The sequence below is a fragment of the Apteryx mantelli genome, chromosome 5 (genome assembly GCF_036417845.1).
Source record: "Apteryx mantelli isolate bAptMan1 chromosome 5, bAptMan1.hap1, whole genome shotgun sequence".
Taxonomy (NCBI): Eukaryota; Metazoa; Chordata; class Aves; order Apterygiformes; family Apterygidae; genus Apteryx; species Apteryx mantelli.
Window position 1 is genome coordinate 13,629,040 of NC_089982.1, and position 24,379 is coordinate 13,653,418.

General features: G+C 37.3%; 1 protein-coding gene across 2 annotated transcripts in view; it reads left to right on the forward strand.

The window, feature by feature from the left end:
* CCSER1 (coiled-coil serine rich protein 1) overlaps window positions 1-24,379 on the forward strand; it is a 724,845-nt gene that overhangs the window by 583,763 nt on the left and 116,703 nt on the right. Inside the window, exon 10 of one of the 2 annotated variants that reach the window (XM_067297076.1) lies at window positions 5,875-5,920. The exons of the other annotated variant lie outside the window; for it this stretch is intronic. Within the exon in view, the coding sequence (XP_067153177.1) occupies window positions 5,875-5,920 (46 nt within the window). The remainder of the gene's footprint in view (window positions 1-5,874; window positions 5,921-24,379) is intronic. 2 annotated transcript variants of the gene reach the window in all.

Below are 24,379 nucleotides of genomic sequence, written 5' to 3' on the forward strand. Positions count from 1 at the left end.
TGTCAAATCACTCGATACTACAGTACCATCTACCAAAATTTCCATGTTGCATCAGTTTTGTGGTAATAATGAAGACTTCAGTACATGTACATGTCATTTAAGACAGTGCTTTTTATTCCTAGTAGTGCTCTGAAATATTTTGAGGTATCAGTCTTATTTCTGTGATGAAAAACAGCTATTTATTTTTTTTCTAGGTCAAAGTATTATACAATTCTGTTTAGGGAAAATGTCACCTACTATGAGTATCCTCTGTAAAGATCAAAGTTTTTTTTTGTTTGTGACTTTGTTAACTATGTAATAGATAGGTTTGTGCTCTAATAAAAAAGACGGTGTTTATTGGAAAAACATTCATTTGATGAGTAGTGAGCTCTCATTTTCTTCTGGCATTGATTGGTCTGCTGTCAATACATATCTTTGAAGTTTCCTCCTAGAAAGTGACACAAAAGGAACAGCAATATTTGTGTAGTTACGCTGCACTGGGGGTATTCAGTTCAGCTCTACTGATGTGATCATTTCATACATTGCAGTACTCGGACTTCCAAGTTGCTGAAGGTGAACCCAGAGGACTTCAGTCACTATGTACGATAGAGTTAGTAACAGGTGAACTCATAACTTAAGAGTTTAGAGAGACGTAGGCAACCTTATGCAACTGCTAACATATTTTTACTGAAAGGCTTCAAATAGCAATCTACTGCATACCTGAATGTTTTGCTTCATTGAATACCTTGCATTATGAATCTTTTTCATTCGGACTTTCTTGCTGCTGTTGTCCCAGAATAGCAACAGTCACAGCTAGTTAAGCTGGCTGAGTTTGTGGTTGTTACTTGAAAAATTGGCAGGAACTGGTTTTGGTAGAGGTGTAAAATAAAATAACTGGGAAGTTAATGCCAGATTCCCTTGGTGAGTTCATTGGAGCTTTCAGTGAGTACTTGCTCTGACTTCTGATGGAAATTGTGTCGTGTACTCACCTTGAGAAGATTAAAAATTGATAGTGTTTTCAAGAAGAACCAAGTTTTATAATGTTCTGATTGCATTTCTGAAAGCTAAGTGAAAAGAAATTGCAAATGACTGAGTGAAAAAATATAAACAGAGCAACAATGTATCAGCTTGTTTGGTGCATAAAATCCACGTTTACTTTAGGGAATGTCTTGGGTAATCAAACATTCCTGCATTAACAATGAGTCAGTGCTGCAAGGATATGTTGTATGGAGGGAGAAAAGATAATAAAAGTCTCTTTTTTTCTTGAGAGGAACGAAGGCTGTAGTATTGAACTACATGGCACAGGAAAGCGTAGAAAAATTATTCTCTACCCTGCTTTCAAAGGGAACATACTTTCTAGGGAATCTACTGGGGGGTCCGTCATAAGCATGAGTAACTAGCTAATTAGTGATTAGTTCAGCATCTGATGTTTTCGTAAATATTAAATGAATGAATATGACTATACAGAGATTTTAAACCGTTTTTGAATTTCAAGAAGTGTCCGAATGTGTCTTGTGCCTGCCTGTAGATCACGTGAGCCAGTTTAACACGTGAGTCCTGGAGTAGGAGCTCTGGCCCTCCCAGGATAGTGGGCCAGCACTCGAGACTCAAATCTCAATGCTCCTTTTGAGCCAAAGGGATGTAAAAAGGCAGGAATCGAGTCCTGAGCAGGAGCGTTTCCCCTTCATAGTGTGCTAATGTGCAAAGCGGTCCTAAAAGCTGCGTTTCCCGCATTGCTCCGCTGAGTCGGGCATGCGTTAGAAATGGGGCATCCTAACAGCTTCGCTCTGAGGGGCTCCCGGATCTTGATTAATTCTTTCCGATTTGGTGAACTTTTCACATATTGATGCCTATTTTCTCCTCATGTGCCTATTCAAAGGTGAAATCTAAGGGCTGTCTATTTTTAAACCTTCTCTCCAGAAGGTCTCTGGTCACAAACAACAAATTATTGTTCAGTGGCATGTTAATTGGCTGATGATGAAGTGTGGCCTGCTGCACTCATTAAACTGCATTGGTATTTGTTGGAAGCATAATGTACTTTGTAATATCAGGGCTATAATTCTAAAAATCTCTTCCTTGTTAAATGAATTAGAGGCAGACTCATTTTATGTACGTTAAGACAAAAAGGTCTTTAGCACTGATTTAAGTGATTAGGAAAAGTAAGGAATATAATTGTCGGGAAAACTTTTTTCCTGCTTCTTGTCAGTGACAGTATGGACTGGCTGGGTCTAGATTTTAACATAAAATATTAAGTGACCTTGAGTAGACATAGCCAGAGTTATCAACCAAAACAAACAAGAAATGCGTGCACAGTGGTCCTGAGGCTGTGAAACTGCACCTCTCTTCTGTGCGTTTACATAATGAAGGTTCAGAAGATACCATTATTAACAGTTTTTATTTATCCTCTAAAACAGCTTTTTAAAACATTTAAAGTGAAAATGAGTTGCATGCATTTAATATGCATGTAAATGTTTAACACATAGTTAAGGTGTTAGGTGTTGGTTAATACTTAACACCTAATGCAACTGTAGCACAGTATTGGAATATTAAAAAATGACGCCAAGTAGAACCAAAATTTGAACTTTACTGTATACTAGAAGCAATTGTTTGAGAGATGTGTAAGTAATCTCCCTGGATTAAAATTATGCAGCTAAAAGGTAGGGAAGATTTAGTCCTTCAGAAGCATTCGGTGAGTGTGCTAACTTTATAAAACGTTAACATAGTAACAACAAGGCAACTCAGTTCATCTGCAGTGCTTACATGCCTCTACATTATTAATATAAAAGCTTCTGCTTATATGAGCTTCTACATTTCCAGGAATCACAGGGCACTTGAAAAACTTAATACGCTATTTAGCACTTAAGTTACCAAGGAAGTCTCTCCACCTTTAGGATGAAAAAGGGTTACCATACACAGAGAGAAGAATGAAAAAGTGTTAACCAAACTCAGAGAGGAAACCAAAAAAAAAGCAAGAGAAAAAGCTGTATGTGATTAAAACTGTGAGAGATTATTAAGTAAGAAGAATATGAATATCCTATTGACAGTCTCTGCCCACACTCCAGGTTCATTATTTATTAACACGTGTCATGGGACTGGTCTTTAATCAGAAGTGGCCAGGGCTTGGCTAGTAAATTTTGTCAGAGATATGACACACCCTGATGTACAGTATGCTCTGGAGGATGATGAGACATTAGTTCAGTGTTGACTCAAAGAGAAATGTCACTAATAAGAGTTTTGACGGAGCCTGAGTTTTCCATGGAGAGTGTCCGAACTTGTCTTTGCTTACTTTTGAGAACGCCCATTATCATGGTGCCAGATGTTGCTGAAGGGGATAACATTTATTTCTGGAGGAGGAGGAGGGGAGAAGAGGAAAGGAGGCTCTGGTTTAAAGATGTATATCTATCCTTTCCCCTAAAAAGGCCATTTACTCAGAAATATGAAAAAGTAATGCAGTCAAATTCATCTGCATTTTGCCTTTCAAAGGAGTATTAGGTTATTAGAAGTACATTACTTAACTGGTTTCAATAGTGATAATAGTGACTAATAATGATGAATGTTAGTGAAATTCCCAGTCCTTTGGTTGAAGGAATTGTATGTATTGAGTTCATTTAAATGTTTTCTTTTCAGTTCATCAGGGAAAAATAATAGAAAATTGTGGAAAAAAGTCCTTTTGGTAAATTAGCAGTCAGTCAGTTAACTATTGTCAGATCAATCTACTTAGCGTTTTTCATTTTTGTGTATCTTTTCACAGATCATTTCAGCGTCTTTAAATGAAGAATTGAAAATTGTTACCTTTAGGAGGGTAAAAATCAAGTTTTAGAGCTCTTTGAGAATGTATGCCGTGAATATTCCAGTTCCTAGAAATAAATCAGTAGCCTTAATGTGCCCGGTTTAACTCCTATCAGGGAGCGTTCTTCTGGACAGCTTCTCTGAGTAGTATGAGGTACCACGTGTGCACCGCAGCTTTACTAGAAATCTGCCTTTAAGCAGGTGTTTGTAGATGAATGCGTGTACTCTTAGTATTTCAAAGAACTGCATTTTGATTAGAAGATACTTCTAGGAGCACTGGAAATTATTATTTCTGGAAGAGCAAGTTAAGTGCCAAACATACGATCAGATTTGGTACCTCACCAAGGGCCTGCCTACTTGTCCTTCGGTAGCTTTATGTGGCTATGGGGAGATAAAGCTGGGCTTCGGCGGTGCTGAATTAACCCCCCAAATAGGCGCGGGGGCAGCGGGGTGGCACGTTTGGGGCACGCCAGCCGCTCGGCCGGGACGGACTCCGGGCACGCTGTCTGCTCGCTCCCTCGCGCTGGGTGACAGGAGAGCTTCATGCCTTTGCACGGCAGCCTCGGGGGCCGGGGAGGAGAGGGGTCTCGCAGCGCCTACGTGAGTTACCCCCAGCCTGCTCCCGTGGCTCCTTGTGACTAGGGCCACCTCTTCTGAGAGCCGTAGGAAGGAGTTAGTCGCGGCTTGACGAGCTTTGGGCACAGCGAGACAAACGGCATCTGCAGCGCTGCTTGGCGTTGCATGCGGCCCGCGCGCCGTGAGCTGCAGGCTCAGCTGCACAGCCGCCGCGGCTGAAGTAACTGGTCATCAGGGCCATGCTGGTTTTCGTTAAATAAAATCAGATGGGGAGGAGTAGTTTAGAGGTGGTTTCTCTGTGGTGCCTGCCAGATGCGCATATCTGTCCTTCGCCCTTGCCAGATAAAAATAAAAAGAATTTTAAAAGACCTGAAAAATACAGAAAACAAGTGTGTAGCAATATCTAAATGCCTGGTAAATCAGTTCCCAGTCTTTAATTCGAAATGGTGCATAGCAAAAGGAAGTGAAGCTCCACTTGGATCTCATATGATTCAGGTGCTTCATTTTTCTGTAGGGAATAGATGCAATGTAATTATTACCATATTCAGTCACCACCGACTACCCAGTCCAAGTGATCAGTGCCCAGTTACACTGGGAAGGCAAGCGGAGCCTTGGACACAAAGTCAGAGCAAAGCTATAATGCGTTATCTAGTTTCAGAATGAGATGACCTGGTTTGTTTTAATGCTGCTCTGCAAACGTGGTACGGTAGGGTTTCTCTTTTTCTAATCCTCTTCTTCCTCAAGCTTTCTGTTACTGGTTTGTCTTTTGGGAGGCACAGGGTTGGGCGTGTGTGGAAGAGTCTTGTCAATAGATCCCAACCCATATAACTTGCCTGGCATTTGAGTCATACTTTCTTTATGTGCATAGCTGGTATTTCAGAGCTACCTGGCAATTACTGGCATAATAAGAAAAGCTGTAGCGCTCTCTACTGAAAGAGCACCCTGCCTCTATTGATCAGGGACTTACCAAAGTGGCTTCCTATCAGCTGTCATCCAGCTGCCCCAGTGAGTACTTGTGAAAGAATCATGGAGAGAAGACGAGGGGGGAGTGACAGGGACCAAACTATTCCTGCGCTAGCTCTCCTACCTGTTTGAAATTTACCTTCAAACAGTGACAGTATCAGCTAAGACACTGATATAATGGAGCCTTTTTATTTTCGTAAAGGAATCCATTTCAATATATGCTCTGTATGTTGTCCTTCCCATCAAATTTAATTTCTGACAAGTGTGAGCATGCCTGTCTTATGCTGATACTTTTTTCTCTCTGTCTTCTCTTTCTCTCTCTCTCGTTCTGGCTCATTGTGTCTGCCGATGGGTGGATTACTCATAAAAACTTTCTCTACCATAATTTATGTTTATCTGAAAATAGGAACTATAGTTCTTCAGTAATAAGAAGCTCCTCTATCTAAACAGTCTCTATTTTGTTTCACTGCCTTCATTTTCTTCATGTTGTGTCATTTTTTTCATTTGCTGCTGTTGTTAATCTGACATCCTTTGCTCCAAGAAAAAAAAAATGTGTTTTATTTACAGGGCACAGCATTTGGAAGTGCTCCTGTACCTTCTCGCAGGCAATTATGTGAGTCTCTTAAATTCCGCTCTGTGTTGTAAAGATGACTATGTGTTCATGTGCTGTAGCATGGCATGCCAAAATAGAGTTACTGCCCTGAGGTCAATATTCAACCACCGGTGTTGTATATTGCCTGTAATGTGTTTGTAGCTCTGAGCTTCTATTGACCCCTTCTTTATTTCTTTGTTGTGTTTGTCCAACACATAGTTTGAGGCTGTGCTGTACACTATGGAGTTGCAAGAGGGGAAGAAAATACCATGATAACTCAAAGTCTGGAGGGAATGCAAATAATATCCTCAGATCAGGTCCTCAACATATTAATGAATAGCATTGTTAAAACCAATGAATATCTCTTTCCTATTCTTCAAATTAATCTCTCCATTGTGCAAACAAACCAGAAAGAATCTGGATCTCAAAAAGCTAAGAAACAGAAAATCAAACAGCATGATGCAAGGCAGATGTTACTGAGACCAGCTGTATTTCATATAAGACTCTCCTTCTAATTAATTTGAAAAACAAGTCAGTCCCCTGAGCTAGGGAGGAAAGGGGACTTTTATAAGGGGTCTCTCATTTTTTTTTCCCTTAAATCCATTAAAAATATTGATGATAGATACTATTTCTTTTATCTAAAGAAATTTCCACCAGCTGTCTACCAGAAAACAAGTGTAATGTGCTATATAAATTTTTTTTTAAAAGAAGAGAAAAGCATTATAATTCAAGATGATCTCTCTGCTGCTTTAACGTGGTGTGCGTGTGTGAGTGTGTATATTGAATATATAGATTCTCAGAATACCATCAGACTTTGAGATGAGGACTTTCTTACATTCCTTGAGTCTATTTCTGTCTCTCTCCTCCTACCTTGATCTAAATGTCCATCCTAAAGACGTTGGTGTAATCCATATGCATATAATAAGCTGGAGCCCCCCTTGCACTTTATTATAATTACTATGCACTGCATCACACCACTGAATGGCAAATAGATTCATCACAGTGTAACATTACAGGCTTATTCATGAAATACAGTGCAGTTTGAATGATGCTTCATTGCTGGCAGTCTTAAAACATGTTGCTTGCGTAAATTCACCAGTGCTGCTCTGTGTTTTCATAGGCAAACATACAGCATTTGTCTGTGAATGTGGGTCTTGCAAAAGCAATAAAAATTATAATCTGTATTTCATTGTCCTTTCTTTTGCGCAATTATGTAAGATGTTCTTATTCTACCGGATATATCTAAGGAGAGGGGGAAAAAAAAAGAAATATTAAGATGAAATACTGTAATTGTGCTCCCATTATGCTTATTTAAATTATGGTGGAAAAAAATAATATTGTTATTGAATGTATATTTTTATCCTTCACAAAAACAATGATTCTAGCTTGTCCCTAACCTGAAGTTGCTATTTTTATCCAAGATGCGTTACACTTAACAGTCTGCTAAAATGAAAAATCAAACTGCTGTCTGGCTTACTTTCATTCAAGTTAGTCCTGCTACTGGTCTCCGTGGTTAACAAAATCAGCGAGGACTTTGAAAGCATACCTACTTGGTAACATGCTTAGCTACAAATAATCAGAAATGTGCATGGAGTCACTGCCGATTCCTTCATTTTATGGGATCTGCGTTTGAGGTGAGCATGAGGTATCATGTACTGAAGTATTCAGGATTGGAACATTAAAGCTTTGGGAAGAGCAGAATATTTTTTTTTCTGGCAAAGACAGGATTAGGCTTATGAATGTTAATAAAAGTGAAGAACTGTGATGTGAACGAGGAGGAATGGATAATGACTGGATTAAATGTATGGATGGATAGGTAGGAGACAACAGGCAGAATCTCAGTGAAATAAAGATATGAATAAGGATATGAAATAAGGATAAAACTAAAATCACTGAACTGGTCAAATGTGGGAAGTAGGTTTCGAATTGCATATATGGAATGTGTCTATGGCTTAATTGTAAAGCCATTAGGAGTAAAAGAAAAATATAAATGAGGAAATAAATAATATCAGAGTAAAAAGGAGCTATTTCAGCCAGCTCTTTTCTGCTTTCATGTGTCCTAGAAGACAAATAGAGTATGGAAATATAAATATATTATGGCAAAGTTCTTCTAATAGTGGGCTAAAAGTAGAGTTTGGGCTTTTTAAACTTGTCTTCTAGCCAATAGTGGCAATTGTTCTGGTGCTTGCGAAGTGTTGAAAATTCAGATTGTTTACTGCCAAACACGAGATAGGGATGTCCGGGAACCCAGAATGCTTTTGCTGCTGGACAAATGTCCTATCATGCAGAAACTCACAGGTTAGCTGTATCTTTTCTAATTAGTGCTATGAGAGATCCTGGAATAACACCTCTGCTGTAGAAGAAACAAGGTTAATTTGATTTCTGAGTTCACACAAGCTGTTTTCAATTTAACTGGGGACTTGTGGCTGCTTGGCCTCTGGAGTGGGCAGAGGAGATGGCCCACTGCTTCTGTGGCGGTCTTGACAGTCACCAGCAGGTCATGCATTTTTGGGAGTCGGAGGTGCCGAAGGCATCAAGGAGTATCTGTACTAATGCTGTGCTACCGCACTGCCCCTTGTAGCCCAGGGCCCAGAGAAGCTGCTGGTGAGATGTGGCAACTTAATGAGTAGTCAAGACTAAGATACTGTTTAAATAATATTTTAAAATAACAAGCTTCTACTAATGGTGCATTTTAAAACTCAGGCTGTAAACTGAGTGCAATGAGAATAATTTAAAAATTCGGTAGGGAAGTTAATACTCCTTTCCACAAGATAAAAACTTAACCTTTGAAGACAATAGGTCGTGACTTAGTTTGTTTTACATAAAATATATCAACAGAAGTAGAAGTAAAGGAACATACAATCAAAACTGACCATATATATGAGGAGGTCTGTGGTTAGCAACAAAATAAGATGCCAAGATAGACAACAAAGTGAATGGGGAATCCAAAGTAAATATATACGTTGTCAGAAGCCCCTAGTGATAATTGTATGACCCAGCTTTGTTCATCTGAGCACTGCTGACATACAAGCAAAATAGAGTTACAGAATACACTCACGACCAAATAAAATATATCAAAATAAAATGCAGCTTCAGCTTTCTAGGTAGAATGGCAGTATGATTGCCCTAGGAGGAGAAGATCATTCATATTTTCTCCAGGCATATATATCTACTATGTGAAACAGAAGCACAGGTACACCAGTGAAACTGGTATACTGTGCAATTTAAACTGTCAGAATATTTTATTCGTGTATTACATTACAAAGAGTAAAACCCACATTCTGAAAACACACGTGTTCAGTACAGAATTTCCTTTTGACTGCACTCTTTTCCCTGCAAAGTATGGCTACGCTCTGTTCCTGCAAAGACACACATGAGAGTCAATGTTAAGTTTATATCCACTATTAAACCAATTGGATTAAGCTGATGGACCTTGCACTAGATGACAAAGCTTTAACATCTCTATATGTGTGGTGCTTTTTATCAAGGCAAATTTATTTCAAGCCTTTTCCTAGTTTAAGCTGAAATGTCCTCCAACTATAACTACAAGTTGAGGGCAACAGTCGGAAGTACTCTCTGAGAAAATATATTATCATCTGCATGTAATTTAGGGGATGAAAAATTACTACCGTTTTTGATTAGCACTACTTAGAAGCAGAAATCAGTGAGAAGGAATATCCAGACAGGGAGCAAGCCTTGCTAGAATAGGTGTTGCTGAAACACAGCAGAAGCTTGGCAAAAATCAATGAAGTTCTGCCATACCTGACAATAAACTTTACAGACAGAACAAATTGGATCAGACACTTGAAACAGCTGTGCTATATCCAAAGAATTTCATAGCCTCTAATGAGAAGAAAAGTGCCAAAATCTAACACAGTTAAACTAACCTTTAGGCATTTCAAACGATGAAGGCTTTACTGTTAAAAAAAATAAAAAATAAAAATCCTGACATCAAAGTTAAAAGAAGTAAAATCCTTGGTTTCTTGATAAATGTTATAATCTCACAAGGCAAAATTGAATTACTTGAGGCAAACAAATATTTCAGTGTTTTAAATTCAGCTGCAGTGATTTTTTTAAAGTGTAAATTAGAGCAGAAAATATGTAGAATGGAAATTACAAGAGTTAAATTCTTGGTCTGGATAGTTCAAGGTATATACAGCAATCTTAAAAAAAGCACTTCCCCACTGTCAAGATATTTCAAAAGGAGTCATGGCTTCTTTGGTCAACCAGATGGAGAAAATGAGGAAGGTAGGTAGACTGCTGCTAAGTTAACTTGCTTCGAATCACTGTGCATTGTAGAATTCTTTCTTATAGGAAAGAAACCTTTTTCACACAGATGGATTTCTAAAATAGAGAAAAAACTAAGGTGATAAAAATTGGTAAATATAAAAGTTGCAAATTGAAAGATTCAAAACATCTTTCAAAATTTTAAAGGAATTTAGAAATGAGTGGGTTAGACTATTAGTAAAAACAGACTTTGTTCACTTAGAAAATGTAATGTACTGGCAGTCAGTTCTTACGGACGTCATCAAAGTATATGGAGTCAAGATGTACTGGTAGCAGATTGGTTAAAATAATGCTTAAGATACCTCAATGAAAAGACCTACAAGTTTGTGGAGTCCAACCACAATGTTTTCTGCAAATATTTATCTATTAGAGTAGGGGTTTTTTTAATCATAAAAATTATGAACTTTTTTTGAGTATTTTAAGCTTTATAAGAAGAATTTACCTTTGCAGAAGGGTGCAATCCTTTTTTTCTTTGTATGGCAGATACAATATGTTGCCCAGACGTGACTTTGAACTAAATAAGAGAACATGTTCAATGTCTTAATTGAAGGTAGTGTCACCACTTTGAGTGGCAGGTCTCAAAGTCTGTGTTAAGACTGGTATCAGTTGTTTAATGGGTTTTTACTTGAAATGATGCTAACACATTTGTCTGTCTTCTGAAAAATAAAATAGATATTTGTGTATCAAAATTTACAAAGACAGTGTTCAGGTAAGTCAGGAGGAGAAGGAGAGACTTCAGGAGAACTCGAGGTTTTTGATCAGGCTAAATGAATGTGCAGAAAGATGAGAAATGGAGTTGATTGAGAACTGCAGGGAAGGTAAAGAATTAACCTTTGAAGATGCAAATATTTTGTTTTCATCACAGAAGGTGCAATTTTAGGCTGCTCTAGAAAAAAGTGTGTAGAAAACGTGTAGGAGAATTACATTAGGTGTGTTTCATTACTCAAGAGAAGTAAGAAAGTTTGGAAAAATGCTGAAAATCTGAAGCTGTTCTTTTGCCATGATTTCTTCAAAAACTTAATGGCAGCTAATCCTACCAAACAGTTATGGCTGTTGCTGTCACAGTGATCAAAACTGATTTCTTGGGCCTCTTGCATGGTATGATAGAGGGCAGACTGGAAATCCCTGAGCTTAATGTGAACCTGAGCTACGAAGGCTTTGTCTGCATCAACGCACTATAACAGAAGCCCATCCCTCGAGTGAAGTGGTTAGCGCTGGACCTCGAAATTCTGGTCGTGCAGAAATATCGGAGCAACACTGTTAATCTCAGTAGGACTCTTTGCATGGGTAAAATCTCATCAGGTCAGGAACCCTGCTAGTGGATCCAGGATAGGCGCTCTCTCCAAGATTTTGGCTGAAGTTAGAGTTTTGGGTGAAGTAAATTCTGATTTTCCAGATTTTTTTTTCAATCAAGTATTAAATGAGTATTAGGTGTGCAGAGAGGTACACTTAAATTCTGTGAGGAAGAGTGCTCTAACTGCTGTAAAATATGTAGGGTCTTCATTCTACAGAAGTTTAGGTTCATACCTGAGTGATGTCCATGGATTCAGTTACTGGCTGGCTGGAGTTTAGAAATATATTTGACTAACTGCAAAAGATTAGGATAAGGTTTTAATGAAATAATTCATTCTCAAAAAAAATTAAGAACAGTAATAGAAATAAATTATACAAATAGTAATAATCCTTAGGATCTATTGTTTTACATTTTTAGCTCATAATTCTTTTTGTAATATTTCCAGAAATGGCCTCATCTGACAGTCACCTGCTAAATTTAATTTAAAAATTCATTAGAAAATTATCTATTTGGCTGAATAGGCTTTTGATCAGGTTTTTTAACTCAATAATACATTCTCAGCTATTTAGGCTTATTCTATTGTAATCACAAGTTATACTCTCATTAACTCCAGTGGATGTAAGATCATGCTCTGTTTTTGCAAAATGAGAAAATATATATTCTGACAATAGTTATATTAATGTATTATTATTTTTAAGTCTTTCATTTGTGGGAGAGAATTCTAATTCCTTTAACAGCAGCTCTTGCTTTGAGTCCTGTTTCCATGGAAACAAGTATTAGCATAGTAAAAGTTCTTAAAAAGTTATTATTTTAAAACATTGGGGACTGGAGAATTCATTTAAGCAAATTTGGAACCCACTCAAAAACCCATGGAGTTTGGATATAGAACAGAAATAAAACCTTTTTATTTTACAGCTCAGCATGTGGTTTTTATTTTTATTTGTTTCTTAATTCCCTGATTAGAGACAAGGAAGGATTTCTCCTGAAAAAGAATTTTTATTGGATTTGGAGTGTACTAGTACAGAACTCCCCAAGAGGGGTATTACACTTGGGGATGTATTTCAATACCTGGGAGCACTGAGGAACTCAGAGGAACTGAATTTTCAGTATGTGCTTCATGAGAGCGAGAAGAGCATTTATGTTGGAGTGGTATATACATTGGTAAATTAAAAATCTTGGAGAAGATTGGTTTGTGTAGTGCACACGAATTTGGAAGGAGAAATAAAACGAATACGTTGTTGCTATCTCAGCTAGCTTATCCTTGAGCACAGAAAAGCCATCATGCTTTTTTAATTAAAAAGAGGGTTTTTTGTTCAAAAAACGTAGTCATTCATCGCTGACAGAAACAGTGTAAAAGGGTGAGATTCACTAAAGGAAGATATCATCAGTTTGTTGTGTCGTGCTTTGTATTCCCAGACTTGACTGTAGCTTAACGAAAGGAGAGCACAGCAGGCATGAGCTGCGGAGCTGCTCGTTCTGCTTGTTGTTTCTGTTGTCACTGCCATTGGAGTGTGTAAAAATAAGATGCGTTCTTTTACACTTCTTTATAAGGTTAAAAGATGAAAGATAAGGGAATCTATAGAAATTATATAGATTCATGTGAAAGTAATTCTAAAGCAATTTTAAAAAGAAAGATGCTTCTCTAGGCTTCTTGAACTACCTCATATAATTTATAGGTGGAATTACATTTTCTGACATTCTGTCAAGTATTTCAAAGCATCTATAAAATATAACTCATCATTATAAGTGTTTTGAAATAATTTCTGCATGAAGCCTTTTACTCTTCTGTTCAAAATGATTGTTAGGAAAAACTTTTTAACTAGTCAGGCAGTGGAGCTCTGGAACAGGTCGCTCAAGTTGTAAAATCTCTGTGCTTGTTGGTGATGGAACTGGTGATAGTCCCAAGCTGGTGGTAGGGCATGATGTCCTCCGGGGGCCCCTGCCCACCAACACCTCTGTGATTCTGATTCTGCAATTTGGGGATGGAAGGGAGTGGGAAAATGCAGTCCTCTAAACCTGCATCATCACTGTGAATTTATTTTCTATTTGCAGATTCATGTGCAGTTAATCTTAAGAAGCTATTTTAAGAAGCTTCAGCTAGTGACATCAGTCTTTTTTTTAAGTGAGAGATTTGTTTTAAATTTTGCGAATGAGACTGAGTTTTCAAAGTAGCAATACAGTTTTTAAGTTAACCTTAAAAAAAGGCTACAGTGGCAAATAATTCTTGAATTAAAGTAATATTTCATTTTAGGCTTAACAAAATATTCCTGATTGATCTGATCTTTTTCATTGAAACATCAGTGTCCATTATTTACCCAAGTCTATTTTGAGTAGTGAAATTGAATCTCTGATAGATCACCATTAGGAGTAAACTCAATGATGCATTTATTCTGAATAAATTACCTGTCAGAGTAATCCTATTTCCTGTTAGTGAATATCTAAAAGCTGACAGTGATTTTTTTATAACTGTGTTTATTCTTTGGAATTGTAATGAATTGTCAGTATACGTGTTTGTTAGCTTGTGATTTGTCTGTGGAATCATCTCCCTTGTTCAGCGCTTCCCTTCCTGAGCGCTGTAGTATTGCTCCTCTTCCCGGACTCCCCTACAGGGAATAACTTCACTTTCTCCTAGTGACCATCTATGGTGCTATAATAGCAATAGATATCTTCAAAGTGTCTGCCGTTAAATGTTCCTGGAATAAACTTTTCCTATGAGCATTCTTAGTTCTTTGATTATTGTAAATATTCTGGTGATCATGTAGTTACCAAAGGTTTATATACAGAGAGTGTGAGGAAAAGGAATAAAAATGACTCATACAAAATCGATGCTTTAACTCATTAATGAGTATAGTAGGGGGAATTTTGTGTAGATACAGCTTGAACTTCCAGGGAAAGAATTTGTGGTAGGGAAGACTATTACGGTGAAGGAGAAAATGTAGAGCCTGCAGCCACTGCTAGCTGGAAGGCTCTTGCTGTGAAGACCTTTGAGTGTCAGGTATGTCATAGCTTCGGGCACCAGCCTTCTGACGGGTGCTGCGACAGGCTGAAGCAAAGCTGTCTCAGGCAGAATTTAAACTAAAGAAAGTACTTAGCTGTGTTTGTCTGGTTTAGATCATGTGAATTAGCAGAGAGTTGTGACGTTATTTCACGATATGAGGAATTACACCGTCCTCTTATGATAGAAGGACTTAGAGCTTGCAAGCTTGCATCTTAGTTCCCTTTGTTGGTCTTCGCATTAATAAATGTGGAGACTGTATTTACTTTTAGATTTATCATTGTAAAAGATGGTGCTTTTCTGCCATGCGTGGTTAAATTAAAAACTGTTACCTTCATTGTTTTGGTCAGCAGTTCTAACCTCAGGGGATTAATGAAATTTGGGAGTGCTGAAGATAGCCATATAGTAATTTAAGTAACTGTGTAGGCAAATCAATATTAAAAAGTTAGCACGCCTTTCTCATGTTAAAGTAGGTTAAATACAGTGAAGAAAACCTAGGAAACTACACTTTTTGGCATACTGCTGTATGTTAAATATGTTATTAGAGTATATTACAAATGTTTTTCTTTGACATAACTGCAAATGTGGATAGACTGATTTACCATGATGCCATTTTTCATTCTTTCTTCTGATGTAGCTATTAAACCGTTAACAGTTGTCTATATTTTATTTAATCCGTTAGCTACTGTTAATCAACTTCTAATACAGACAGCATGGTTTTTCCCAGATTAGGGGAAAAACACTGTTTCCTAACAGTGAAAAAGCAGATTGATAGATGTTTTACTTCATATGACTGGAAAGAGTTAATATGATAAAGCAGGAAATTGCAAATGCTTGAGTTATTCAGGGGTGCTTGTGAAGGTCACCCATAAGAACTATAAATACAAATAATGTGGTATGATTTGTTGAAAGTGAACATTTAGTATCATGCAAATTTAAGTAGCAATATATAAACACTTTACATTAATATATCAACCCAGTTTATTGAGCCCAAGTTCATTCTGCTTTCATTTATTTTTCTAATAAGCTTTTCCTCCTTTTCATGCACTCATTTCTAACATCCTGAAAAAATATGCTGCTTTACTTTTCTATAAAAGTCATTTCATTATTGTCATTTGGTCATACTGATGAAGCTAAAGCACACTGAAAGAGAATGAGTGTTCTTTTTTGTGCTTTGTTAGAGTTGGGAAATAAATGTGTGCTGAAAGTTTTCTGGAATCTATTTTAAGCATTCATTATATGAAAATACAATAAAAGCTGTGCTTACTACAAAACCTTGTTGAGCCTTTCTGTAAAGTAACTATTTTCATGTCCCTTCTCTCCAAAATGCTAATAATTGCCTTAGTTTTGTTGTTAAAATGGCATATTATATGAAGTTCACTGCTTCTGGAAGTTGATTTTTTGACATTTGTCTTCATATCTGATCTTTTTTATTTAAAAGACTATAATTCCAAAGAAACATATGCATAAAAGTTAACATGGTAAAAGTAAAATCTACCAGATACCATAAAGCTATACTGGGATTTTATTACTTATTTTGAAATTATAGGTTATCCTTCGTACCAACAATATGGCTAAAGAAACTTATTTAATGGCAATTCTGTAGTGAAAGAAATTTTTTACCTGTATATGTATATTATTTATATGGTAATGCAAGTATCTCAAATATTTTGAAAGAGACTGTTGAACACAGCCACAAACTGAACTCAGAATTGCATTAGGATATTTTCCAGTTCATTTTGATTTCAGTGCTAAAATAAACTTAAATGTAATTTGTGTGATAAGTCTCATGGAATAAAAGAATAGTGTGAAAAAAACCTGCAGTATTATTTCATCTCAGAAGGAGAACTACCACGCCTGGGTTCTTCTCTGTGCCAAATGTGTGTTTTATTGCCTTAGGTGTAGGATGCCTGGCTACCAATTCCACCTTCACGTTTACCTTGAGCTATAATGTGCAAAAGGAACCGCTGCAGAAAGCGGGCGAATTGTGTTAATTCCTAATGGACTAGAATGTCACAGAACAAAGTTACCCTACAGATACTTAACTAAATAATTACAGAATGAGGTGCTATATTGTTGTAGTTTTTCTAGTATACAGTTTAAGCAGTTATCTTGCTTTGAATTATGCAGATAATCAAGAAAGGCAAATAAGGAGTATTTCCTCATCTTGCATATTTATTTTGTAACTAGCTATTGAAAGGCTGTTCTTTCCCTTGCAAAACATCAGACAGAAGGCAATTTAAATACTGTAATTTATCTTTGATGGATGATGTATTTAAAGTAGCTGAAAGCGAATAATTTGAGCATGTAGCAATTAACATTTTGATCCTGCTAAGGGATTCATTTATGCTGACCCTCACCATCCAAATGTGACTGCTGCAGGTACGAGGTCTAGTTTTAGCTTCAGTTGTAAAGGAGAAATGTTATGCTTTCCTGTGTTGACTTTATACGAAATGCCAAGAGATTCCGTGAAACTGTTGCTACCATATCCAAATTTTGGTGGCCAAAATCTTCTGTAGCCACCAAGGAAATCTGCAAACTTCCCTTTGGGAAGATGCAAGGGAATCATGACCAAGTAACGTGTCAAGCTTTATCCTTAACCTAAATAACATGAGCTGAATATTACGTGATTTTTATGCAAGTTCTTGCGATTGCTGATGATGTGGAGTCCCTCCCTGGGCAGAACTTCTTTTCTCAACCCTGTTTTTATTACTGCTTGTTAGAGAAGAATCAGTGGCACTGGAGGGACTCTGCTGCGCTTAGCTGGTTTCCTCATTTGCAGTACAGCTGTAGTACAAGTAGGTCTTGCCAAGTGTGTGGCGTGAAATGGCTATTCAGCTCTCCTGGAATCTGGATAAATATGTCAAGAAATACAAAGGGCAAATTTGTGTTCTTTTTTCCACAGAAACCTGCAGCCAGGAAGCTGTATTTTACATGTGTATGTTTTATAACACCTTATTAAACAACATATGGTACAATCTGACATTGCTTGTTCGCACACATCTCTTAGTGTAAACTAAGTTGTGGAAGAAATGTATGTTAATGACAGGTGACACTGAAATTTGAAGCAGTACTCTTCAAAAAAGAAAGTCTGTAATGGGATATAAAGGATGAGTGAGAAGATACCTGCTCAGCTTTCGAGCAATAGCCCAGATTTCCAACAATAGCCTTACTGAATAAGCAGTAGTTTGAAAATGTACACTTATGAAAAAAATGTACCAGTGGGTAAATGGGTTCTTAGGAAGTCAAAAATTGCAAGCATCTAATGTTTTTCTATAATTATAAAAATAAAATAACTAATTTGGGGAGAAAATAATTCCATCCACTAATGGTCCATACAGATTTGCCAGTTTTTTAAAAGAATTGTTTTAGAGAATAATGAGCTTTATAGGATGATCACTTGGTATTTTAGGCATCTTTAAATGCCAATGTTCATTTTCTGGTATCATTAATACATCTTAGACCAGTTTCAAGTTATGTATGTGGGGAAAAAAAAGACTCTTCATATTGTAAAATACTCCCATGCCTTTTATTCCACGCCGATTAATGCTGCATGCTGAACTCAAGTTCTTGTTCTTATTAAAGACCAGTAACAACAAATAACTTAATTATTTTGACATAGGAAGTTACTGACAGCATAAATATTGAAGTTACGGAGGTTTCTTCTTTCAGAGTAGGAACACTTTTCTGCTACTGACTTTCTGATATAACTTTGAACTTACAAGCTTTGTTTTATGTTTGTTGGATCTTAATCAGAACATATGCCAGATGTCATCTTCCCCAAAACTGTGCACTTGTGATACTGACTTTATATGAAATTATGTTGCCTTGTAGCATTCAGCTTAATTTTGGAGTGTGTTCTTATTCATCTCAGCCATTGAAGCTAATGTAGCTTGAGGAAAAATACAGCATTTCTGAGTAAAGTAAAAATTAGAGTCCGAGTCAAGTAAAATCAGGAAAATGAAAAACAAAACAAATATTTAAAACTAAGTGGTGTTTTCTGGATATCTATAGGTCAGGTAGTAAATCCCATTTAAATACTTTTTTTCTTTGAACCTTTAATTTCTCTGGCTAGACTTTAAGTGAACAACTAAGTCTGAAAGGGCACTGATGGCTATCTGGAGCCATTTTAAAGCTATTATTGAAGAAAATGTATTTACTTTGACATCCATAAGCCAAAGTATGTTTAATAATTGCATTTAAAAGTAACTTACTGCCATGCCATCATGTTGTTGCAGTCATTTCTTGGCTCCTAGGTTAACTTATCAGAGTTATGGAACAAAGAACGAAAAGATTTTTTTAAAGCTTTTTCTATTATGGTATTAAAATATGATATATATGCAATGATGGGGAATCAGCGTGTGGATTATGAGTGGCATCTGACTGTGCAGAATGTGTCCACAAAATAAAGTTCAAGTGGCAACCAGTTCTTAGAATGACACCACAGTTATTCTCCAGTTGCTTAAATTATGTTTGTATAGCTGAGACGGACATGGTTGTGTTACTGCAGAAAGCTGGCAATCCGCACTAGTCCTAATACTTGCTGGTCACCTACCGAATGCCGTCCAGCTCCCTTCTGAGCAGCTGTGCTTTGCGCTGTCTTTGTGACCTGTCATTTGGCCCTCTTGTTTCTGAAGTGCTTGGAAGTCCCCCAGCATGTTCACCCTCTCGAAAAAGTGTTACTCTCTTGGAACATATATTTCAATAGTGTTCATAAATCACTATATAAATGTGTCACTTATCACAAAATAAATACCAATGAAAATATATACTGCTCTTAGAAACATACTGTAAAGAGCAGTTTTACTGTAAAATAAATTTTTTTGAATGTGTCAAAGCCCTATTATCGTAACAGTTAAGATAACTTGAACTGGATGACTACTGCTTTTGGTTCTTTTTACTGTGGTACCAGAACTTTTCATTTAGATTCATAATACAGGTTTATCCAAGCCCTCAGAATAGTTTCGTTTGGAGTAAAATACCTGTTTTGTGATAAAATACTCCCTTGAAATTGAAATAGAGAAATCTGGAACAAAATGCATGTTAAAACTGCATCCAAGCTGATTTTTGAAGTAGTTCAGTTCAGTCTGAGCAAAAAATTAAGAAATATTGGGCCAGTGACCTCATAAATGGAAAAGGAAGGAAGGAAAAAATCCAAATGCAAAACATTCGCTTGGTATTTTGACCATTTACTTCCCCTTTGTCACCCTACCAGCCTTACCAGGCGCTTTCAAAATGGCACGTAATTGCTATTTTTCCTCCCTTTCTTGTACAGCTTGACACTAATGCATTTGAAGATATTGCCCATTAGGCACTAACCATTCTGTGTTGGTGGTAAAAGCTAGATTGACAGAACTTAATAGCGGTATCTGCAGTTCGGAGAAGTGCGTACATATGTTTTGTGGAAGAAATAACTTTTAAAAGCACTAGTTCTCATTTTATTTTGCATTTTTTTGTAGGCCTAATAATTGTAGTAAGCTTTGGGAAGATGACATGTGATTAATTAAAATAATGAATAAAGTCATAAGGGAAGTTGATATCGGTTTACTCTCTTTGTCATTATACAGAGAACTTGGATGGCTTCAGTGGTAATGCTTTCAGAAATGTGAGATATATCAGAATAGAGCTGTCAGTACCAATGCTGCATCTCTTTTTGTTGAAACCAGGACAGTATTTTCTGACCAGCTTATTCTTTATTAGAAATGGGCCTAGAATTAACATTTTACATTTCAAAGATGGAAATGAGAGGTGAAACTGGTGCCATGGTGTTTCTTCTTGCAGCTCTCTGGGCGAAATAACAAATTTAGGCCCTTTTGATTAGATCAAGATGAACTATAAGGGAAATGTTAGATGCACTGAACATAGCTTAAGCTATGCTCTTTTAGTTAGGATGAAAGGAAGGATGAGAGGTGAAATGCCACCTTTCATTCCCTTTGCTCCAGATGTGCCTGGATGTGCTTTTGGCTCCACAGCTGTATTTTCTTGGCAGGTCAATTCCTCTGCCTTGCAGAAGTAGCTGATGAAATCTTAAAGAAGGGAGGGCATCTGACAGTTTTCCTCAGGAAATGTTTCCTGGTTTAACGCAATGCTTTGGTCAGCTAACTGCCTCACTACCTTTATCAAGAGCTATGTAAATATGAGTCCTGATAAAATGCCTTAAGATGTTTATCCAAAGCTTGTGCAATCAATCTTGAAGATGCACATTGAGATGGAAAGCTTGCAAGCACAAAGGCAGCCCTCTGGATCGCCTCCTATTCTCATTTGACACAAACTCTACTGAGAACTATTTTTATGTGATTGTAGGTATTCCTGCTTATCATCATGTCAGGAAAACGCATCAGTAATTTTATAGTACTATCCCCCACTTGAGATATTTTGCGGACAAGTTTGAAAAGGGAACTTCCTCAAGCTTGGGCAAATACTGGATTAATTCACTTTATTACAGACTTTTTTTTCTCCTCAAACATCAGCCATAGCTTAAAGCAGTGCAAGTCCTGATAGGCGAACAGAGTAACATACAATTAAACATTTGAGGGAAAGCATGAAATATATCACGTGGTTCTATGTTCCCAACCGAAATCAGTGGTAAGAAGGGAAATCTGTAAAATAAGATTGTTACAATCCTATATCCAACACGTATTTTGTAAAGGCTTCAGGATGATTCACATCTAAAATTTTGCTTGCTGGTTTCACCTTGAGATTCTGACATTGCAAGTACTAAATGTCTTTGCGCTTCAGGCATGCATTAACAGCATTTTTCAGACTTCGCTTAAATTCTCTTTATTTTTCTTTTTATCAGTCAGCCACAGAGGTTTTAATTTTGCAGTGAATATTGTAAATTTACTTGTAAATTTAAGTTAATAGTACTATAAACTACAATTTTCCCAATGAGAAAGTTTGAGTGCTTAGCTTTATAACTTTTTCTGGACACTGAACTGCTGGTCCACTGACACGAATGATTTCAGCATTGCTAGGGTTTTACAATTTTTGTTTCTTGGTTAATATTTTTTCTTGAATTTTTGTATCTGTTAGTGTCAGTTAACCACCATCAAACTGTGTTACTAGACTGCCTGGTCTTAGGTGAGGCTGAAAAGTGAGGATATGTTATTATGACTGTTCTTGAAAGTGTCGTCGTGAGAAATAATTCAGACGCTTTCCCACACCCTTATAAATCATTTGATATAATTGGATGCCATTAAATATGCATTAACCTGTGGTCTTTTAACAGGATGAAAGGGAAGAGATGAAAGACCATCTTTCATATCCTCAGTGCAGATCTGTCTGAGGCAATGCTTAGCCCACGTATGTAGGTGTATAAGTAGTAGCCCTATCGCATTCTATAGGATGAAATCTTAAATTAAGCATTACAGATAAACTAGTTTTGTAAAGAGGATTTAGGCCTTTGATAAAAGAAATATTTTTGGTTGTCAGTGAAGTTTAAAGAATTCACCCAAGGACTCTGTATTGTATTATAGTTTTCCTGGTCAGACATAGAAACTTTTAGACCAGACTACTTGTTATTCTCAGGGAAGTTTTCTTTCTTGATGTGACTTATTCCAAGACATTATTTCAATTTTTTTATATTTATATTTATATAAATTATATTTTATATATGTATATTACAGAATGCAGAGTGGTAATATATGGAAAAATTAATGCATTGCTTATTAAACCGTAACGGGAGTGCATCTTTCTGCACTAGCTAAAGATTAGATTGGATTAGAACTTCTAATGTATTTTAGAAACATACGTTCATCTATAAATTTAACCTGAATAATTTCTTTGATATCTTTGTTGCCACTGTTCTTTTCAGGGAGCTGGGCGCTCCTGTGAGGGCTGTATTCTGAGACTGAGATGCCAAGCAAATATCAAAACCTCAGACAAGCATTTATTTAAGCCCGTCTACTAATCTGTTAACAGCTAAGAATCAAGCGTTACTCAAGCATGTTAGTGAAGCCTTAGGTATACGATACAGCTATTTCGGTGCCCTTTTGAGGGCTGTGGTGGCCGCAGTCTTTGACAGCTCTTAGCCCCGAAGGTGGAGCTGGCCATGCTCCAGAGCCCTTCCTCAAGGGAAACCAGATGCAAAGGGGAGCTCCCCTGTCTGTCAGTGGTGTTTGTGAACACCTTTCTGGGGTTCCAGGCTGGCCTCTGCCAAATGGTTCCTTCTGCTTTTTCATCAGGCGTCCGTTCCGGCTTGCCCAGATGTATGTTACCTCCTGGGTGCAGATCTATTCTGGCTCGCTGAGGCAGGGGTTACCTATTTACTGACTGACTGCTGGTCATCCAGTTCCTTTTAGTAGTTGCAGAGAGGATGTTTTATCTATCTTAGTGGGACTATTTTTTTGCAACTATTATTATTATTGTTACAAACAATTACTACAAAACATTTTATTTCTTACCCTAAATGAAGCAGGCTTGTACTATGTTTAAGTGCAAGGCAAGCCGACCAAAATCACAAATAGTCCATCGTGCTACATCATCTCCTAACCTTTGTGAATCTTCCTCTTTCAGGATCTTTAAACACCGGTGTTCTCAGTCTTAGGTTCCATCAGCTGCATGTTGTTTTTTTCTCTACTCCCTGCAAAACCCAACAAATTAAATAGATACACATTTATTCAGACATAATAGACCCAACAAACATAGCAGTGCTTTGGCCATTCATCTCTTTTGTATGCTCTTTTTTTCCACGTGCGCCATGTTGCTTTAAACCAGAAACTCCTCAAGGCATGACTAAAAGTATTATGACAGACCATAATGTATCCAGGATATTCTGCCATGCTGAATCCATAATGCTTTAAACTCTATTTATTCTAATAACTAACCAAACGTGTCATAGCATTCCCTTGGAGAGAAGTGAAAGTGAGGTGGTGTCTCTAGAAGGTGATTCTGCAATAATCTGCTTATTAAAAGAGAAGATGTCTGTTTGCAGTCTTTTTTATAAGAGCTATAAATACAAGAGGTATATAGGGTATAGGAATAAAGATTGTTTGAAGTAGCACGCTTTATTATTTCTTTAAGCTGCAGAAGGATCCTTTGGTTTCTTAAATGTTGCTTTCTAAGAAATAATTCTATTTTACATTTATAAAACCTCAGTGTCTGAGGAACATCATTACCTGTGATATTTGTTCTTTAATAAAAGAAAATTGTGAGTTCCGATATAATACAGACATTAGGTGAAACTCAGATAGCATTACTGAGCTGCTCAAAGGCTTCAAAGTCAATGCCAGTCATTTGATCCTGGAGTGAACTTAGTTGATAAACCTCTGTGTTCTTCATCTGTGGAAAGCAATACAGTTTGGCATTATTGATTCTAATGCTGAAAAGCAGAAAGACAATCTCTCATGGAAACTTGCCATTTTAAATATCAACCCAAGCATGAAAATTACGCCTTTGTTCAATAATTGTTTTTGAAGGGAAACAAAGGTTGGTATTTATTCCCCCTTTGAATCAAGGTACCAGGTCATAGATGGTATCATATTTGATGGGCGAGTGAAGAGTTAACAGGACTGAAGTTTGGTAATTGCAAAGCTGTTGAACAGAGGAGTTAACAGGACTGAAGTAGTCTACCAACCAATATGAGCAAGGCTGTGGAACGGCAGCATTAACAAGACTGAAGAGGTCTGCCACCTGGAATCTGCACGGACCCCCGGGGAGGGAAGAAACCATACGGAGGTGTTGTGGTCTTGCCTCGCTAGCAGGGTCCTCCCAAGCAGACAAACAGACAGTCCTGTGATTGCAAAACTTGCTAAAAGTCAGCAAAAGTAGGGTTTGCCCAGAGCCCCAGCCGTATAAAAAGAGACTTGGGAGCTAGGAGAGTTTGAGCAGGGACGGGAACGTGACCTGACCATCCTCTCCGGCTGGCCCATGAGTATTACCCCCCCTCCCCTTTTCCTGGGACGCT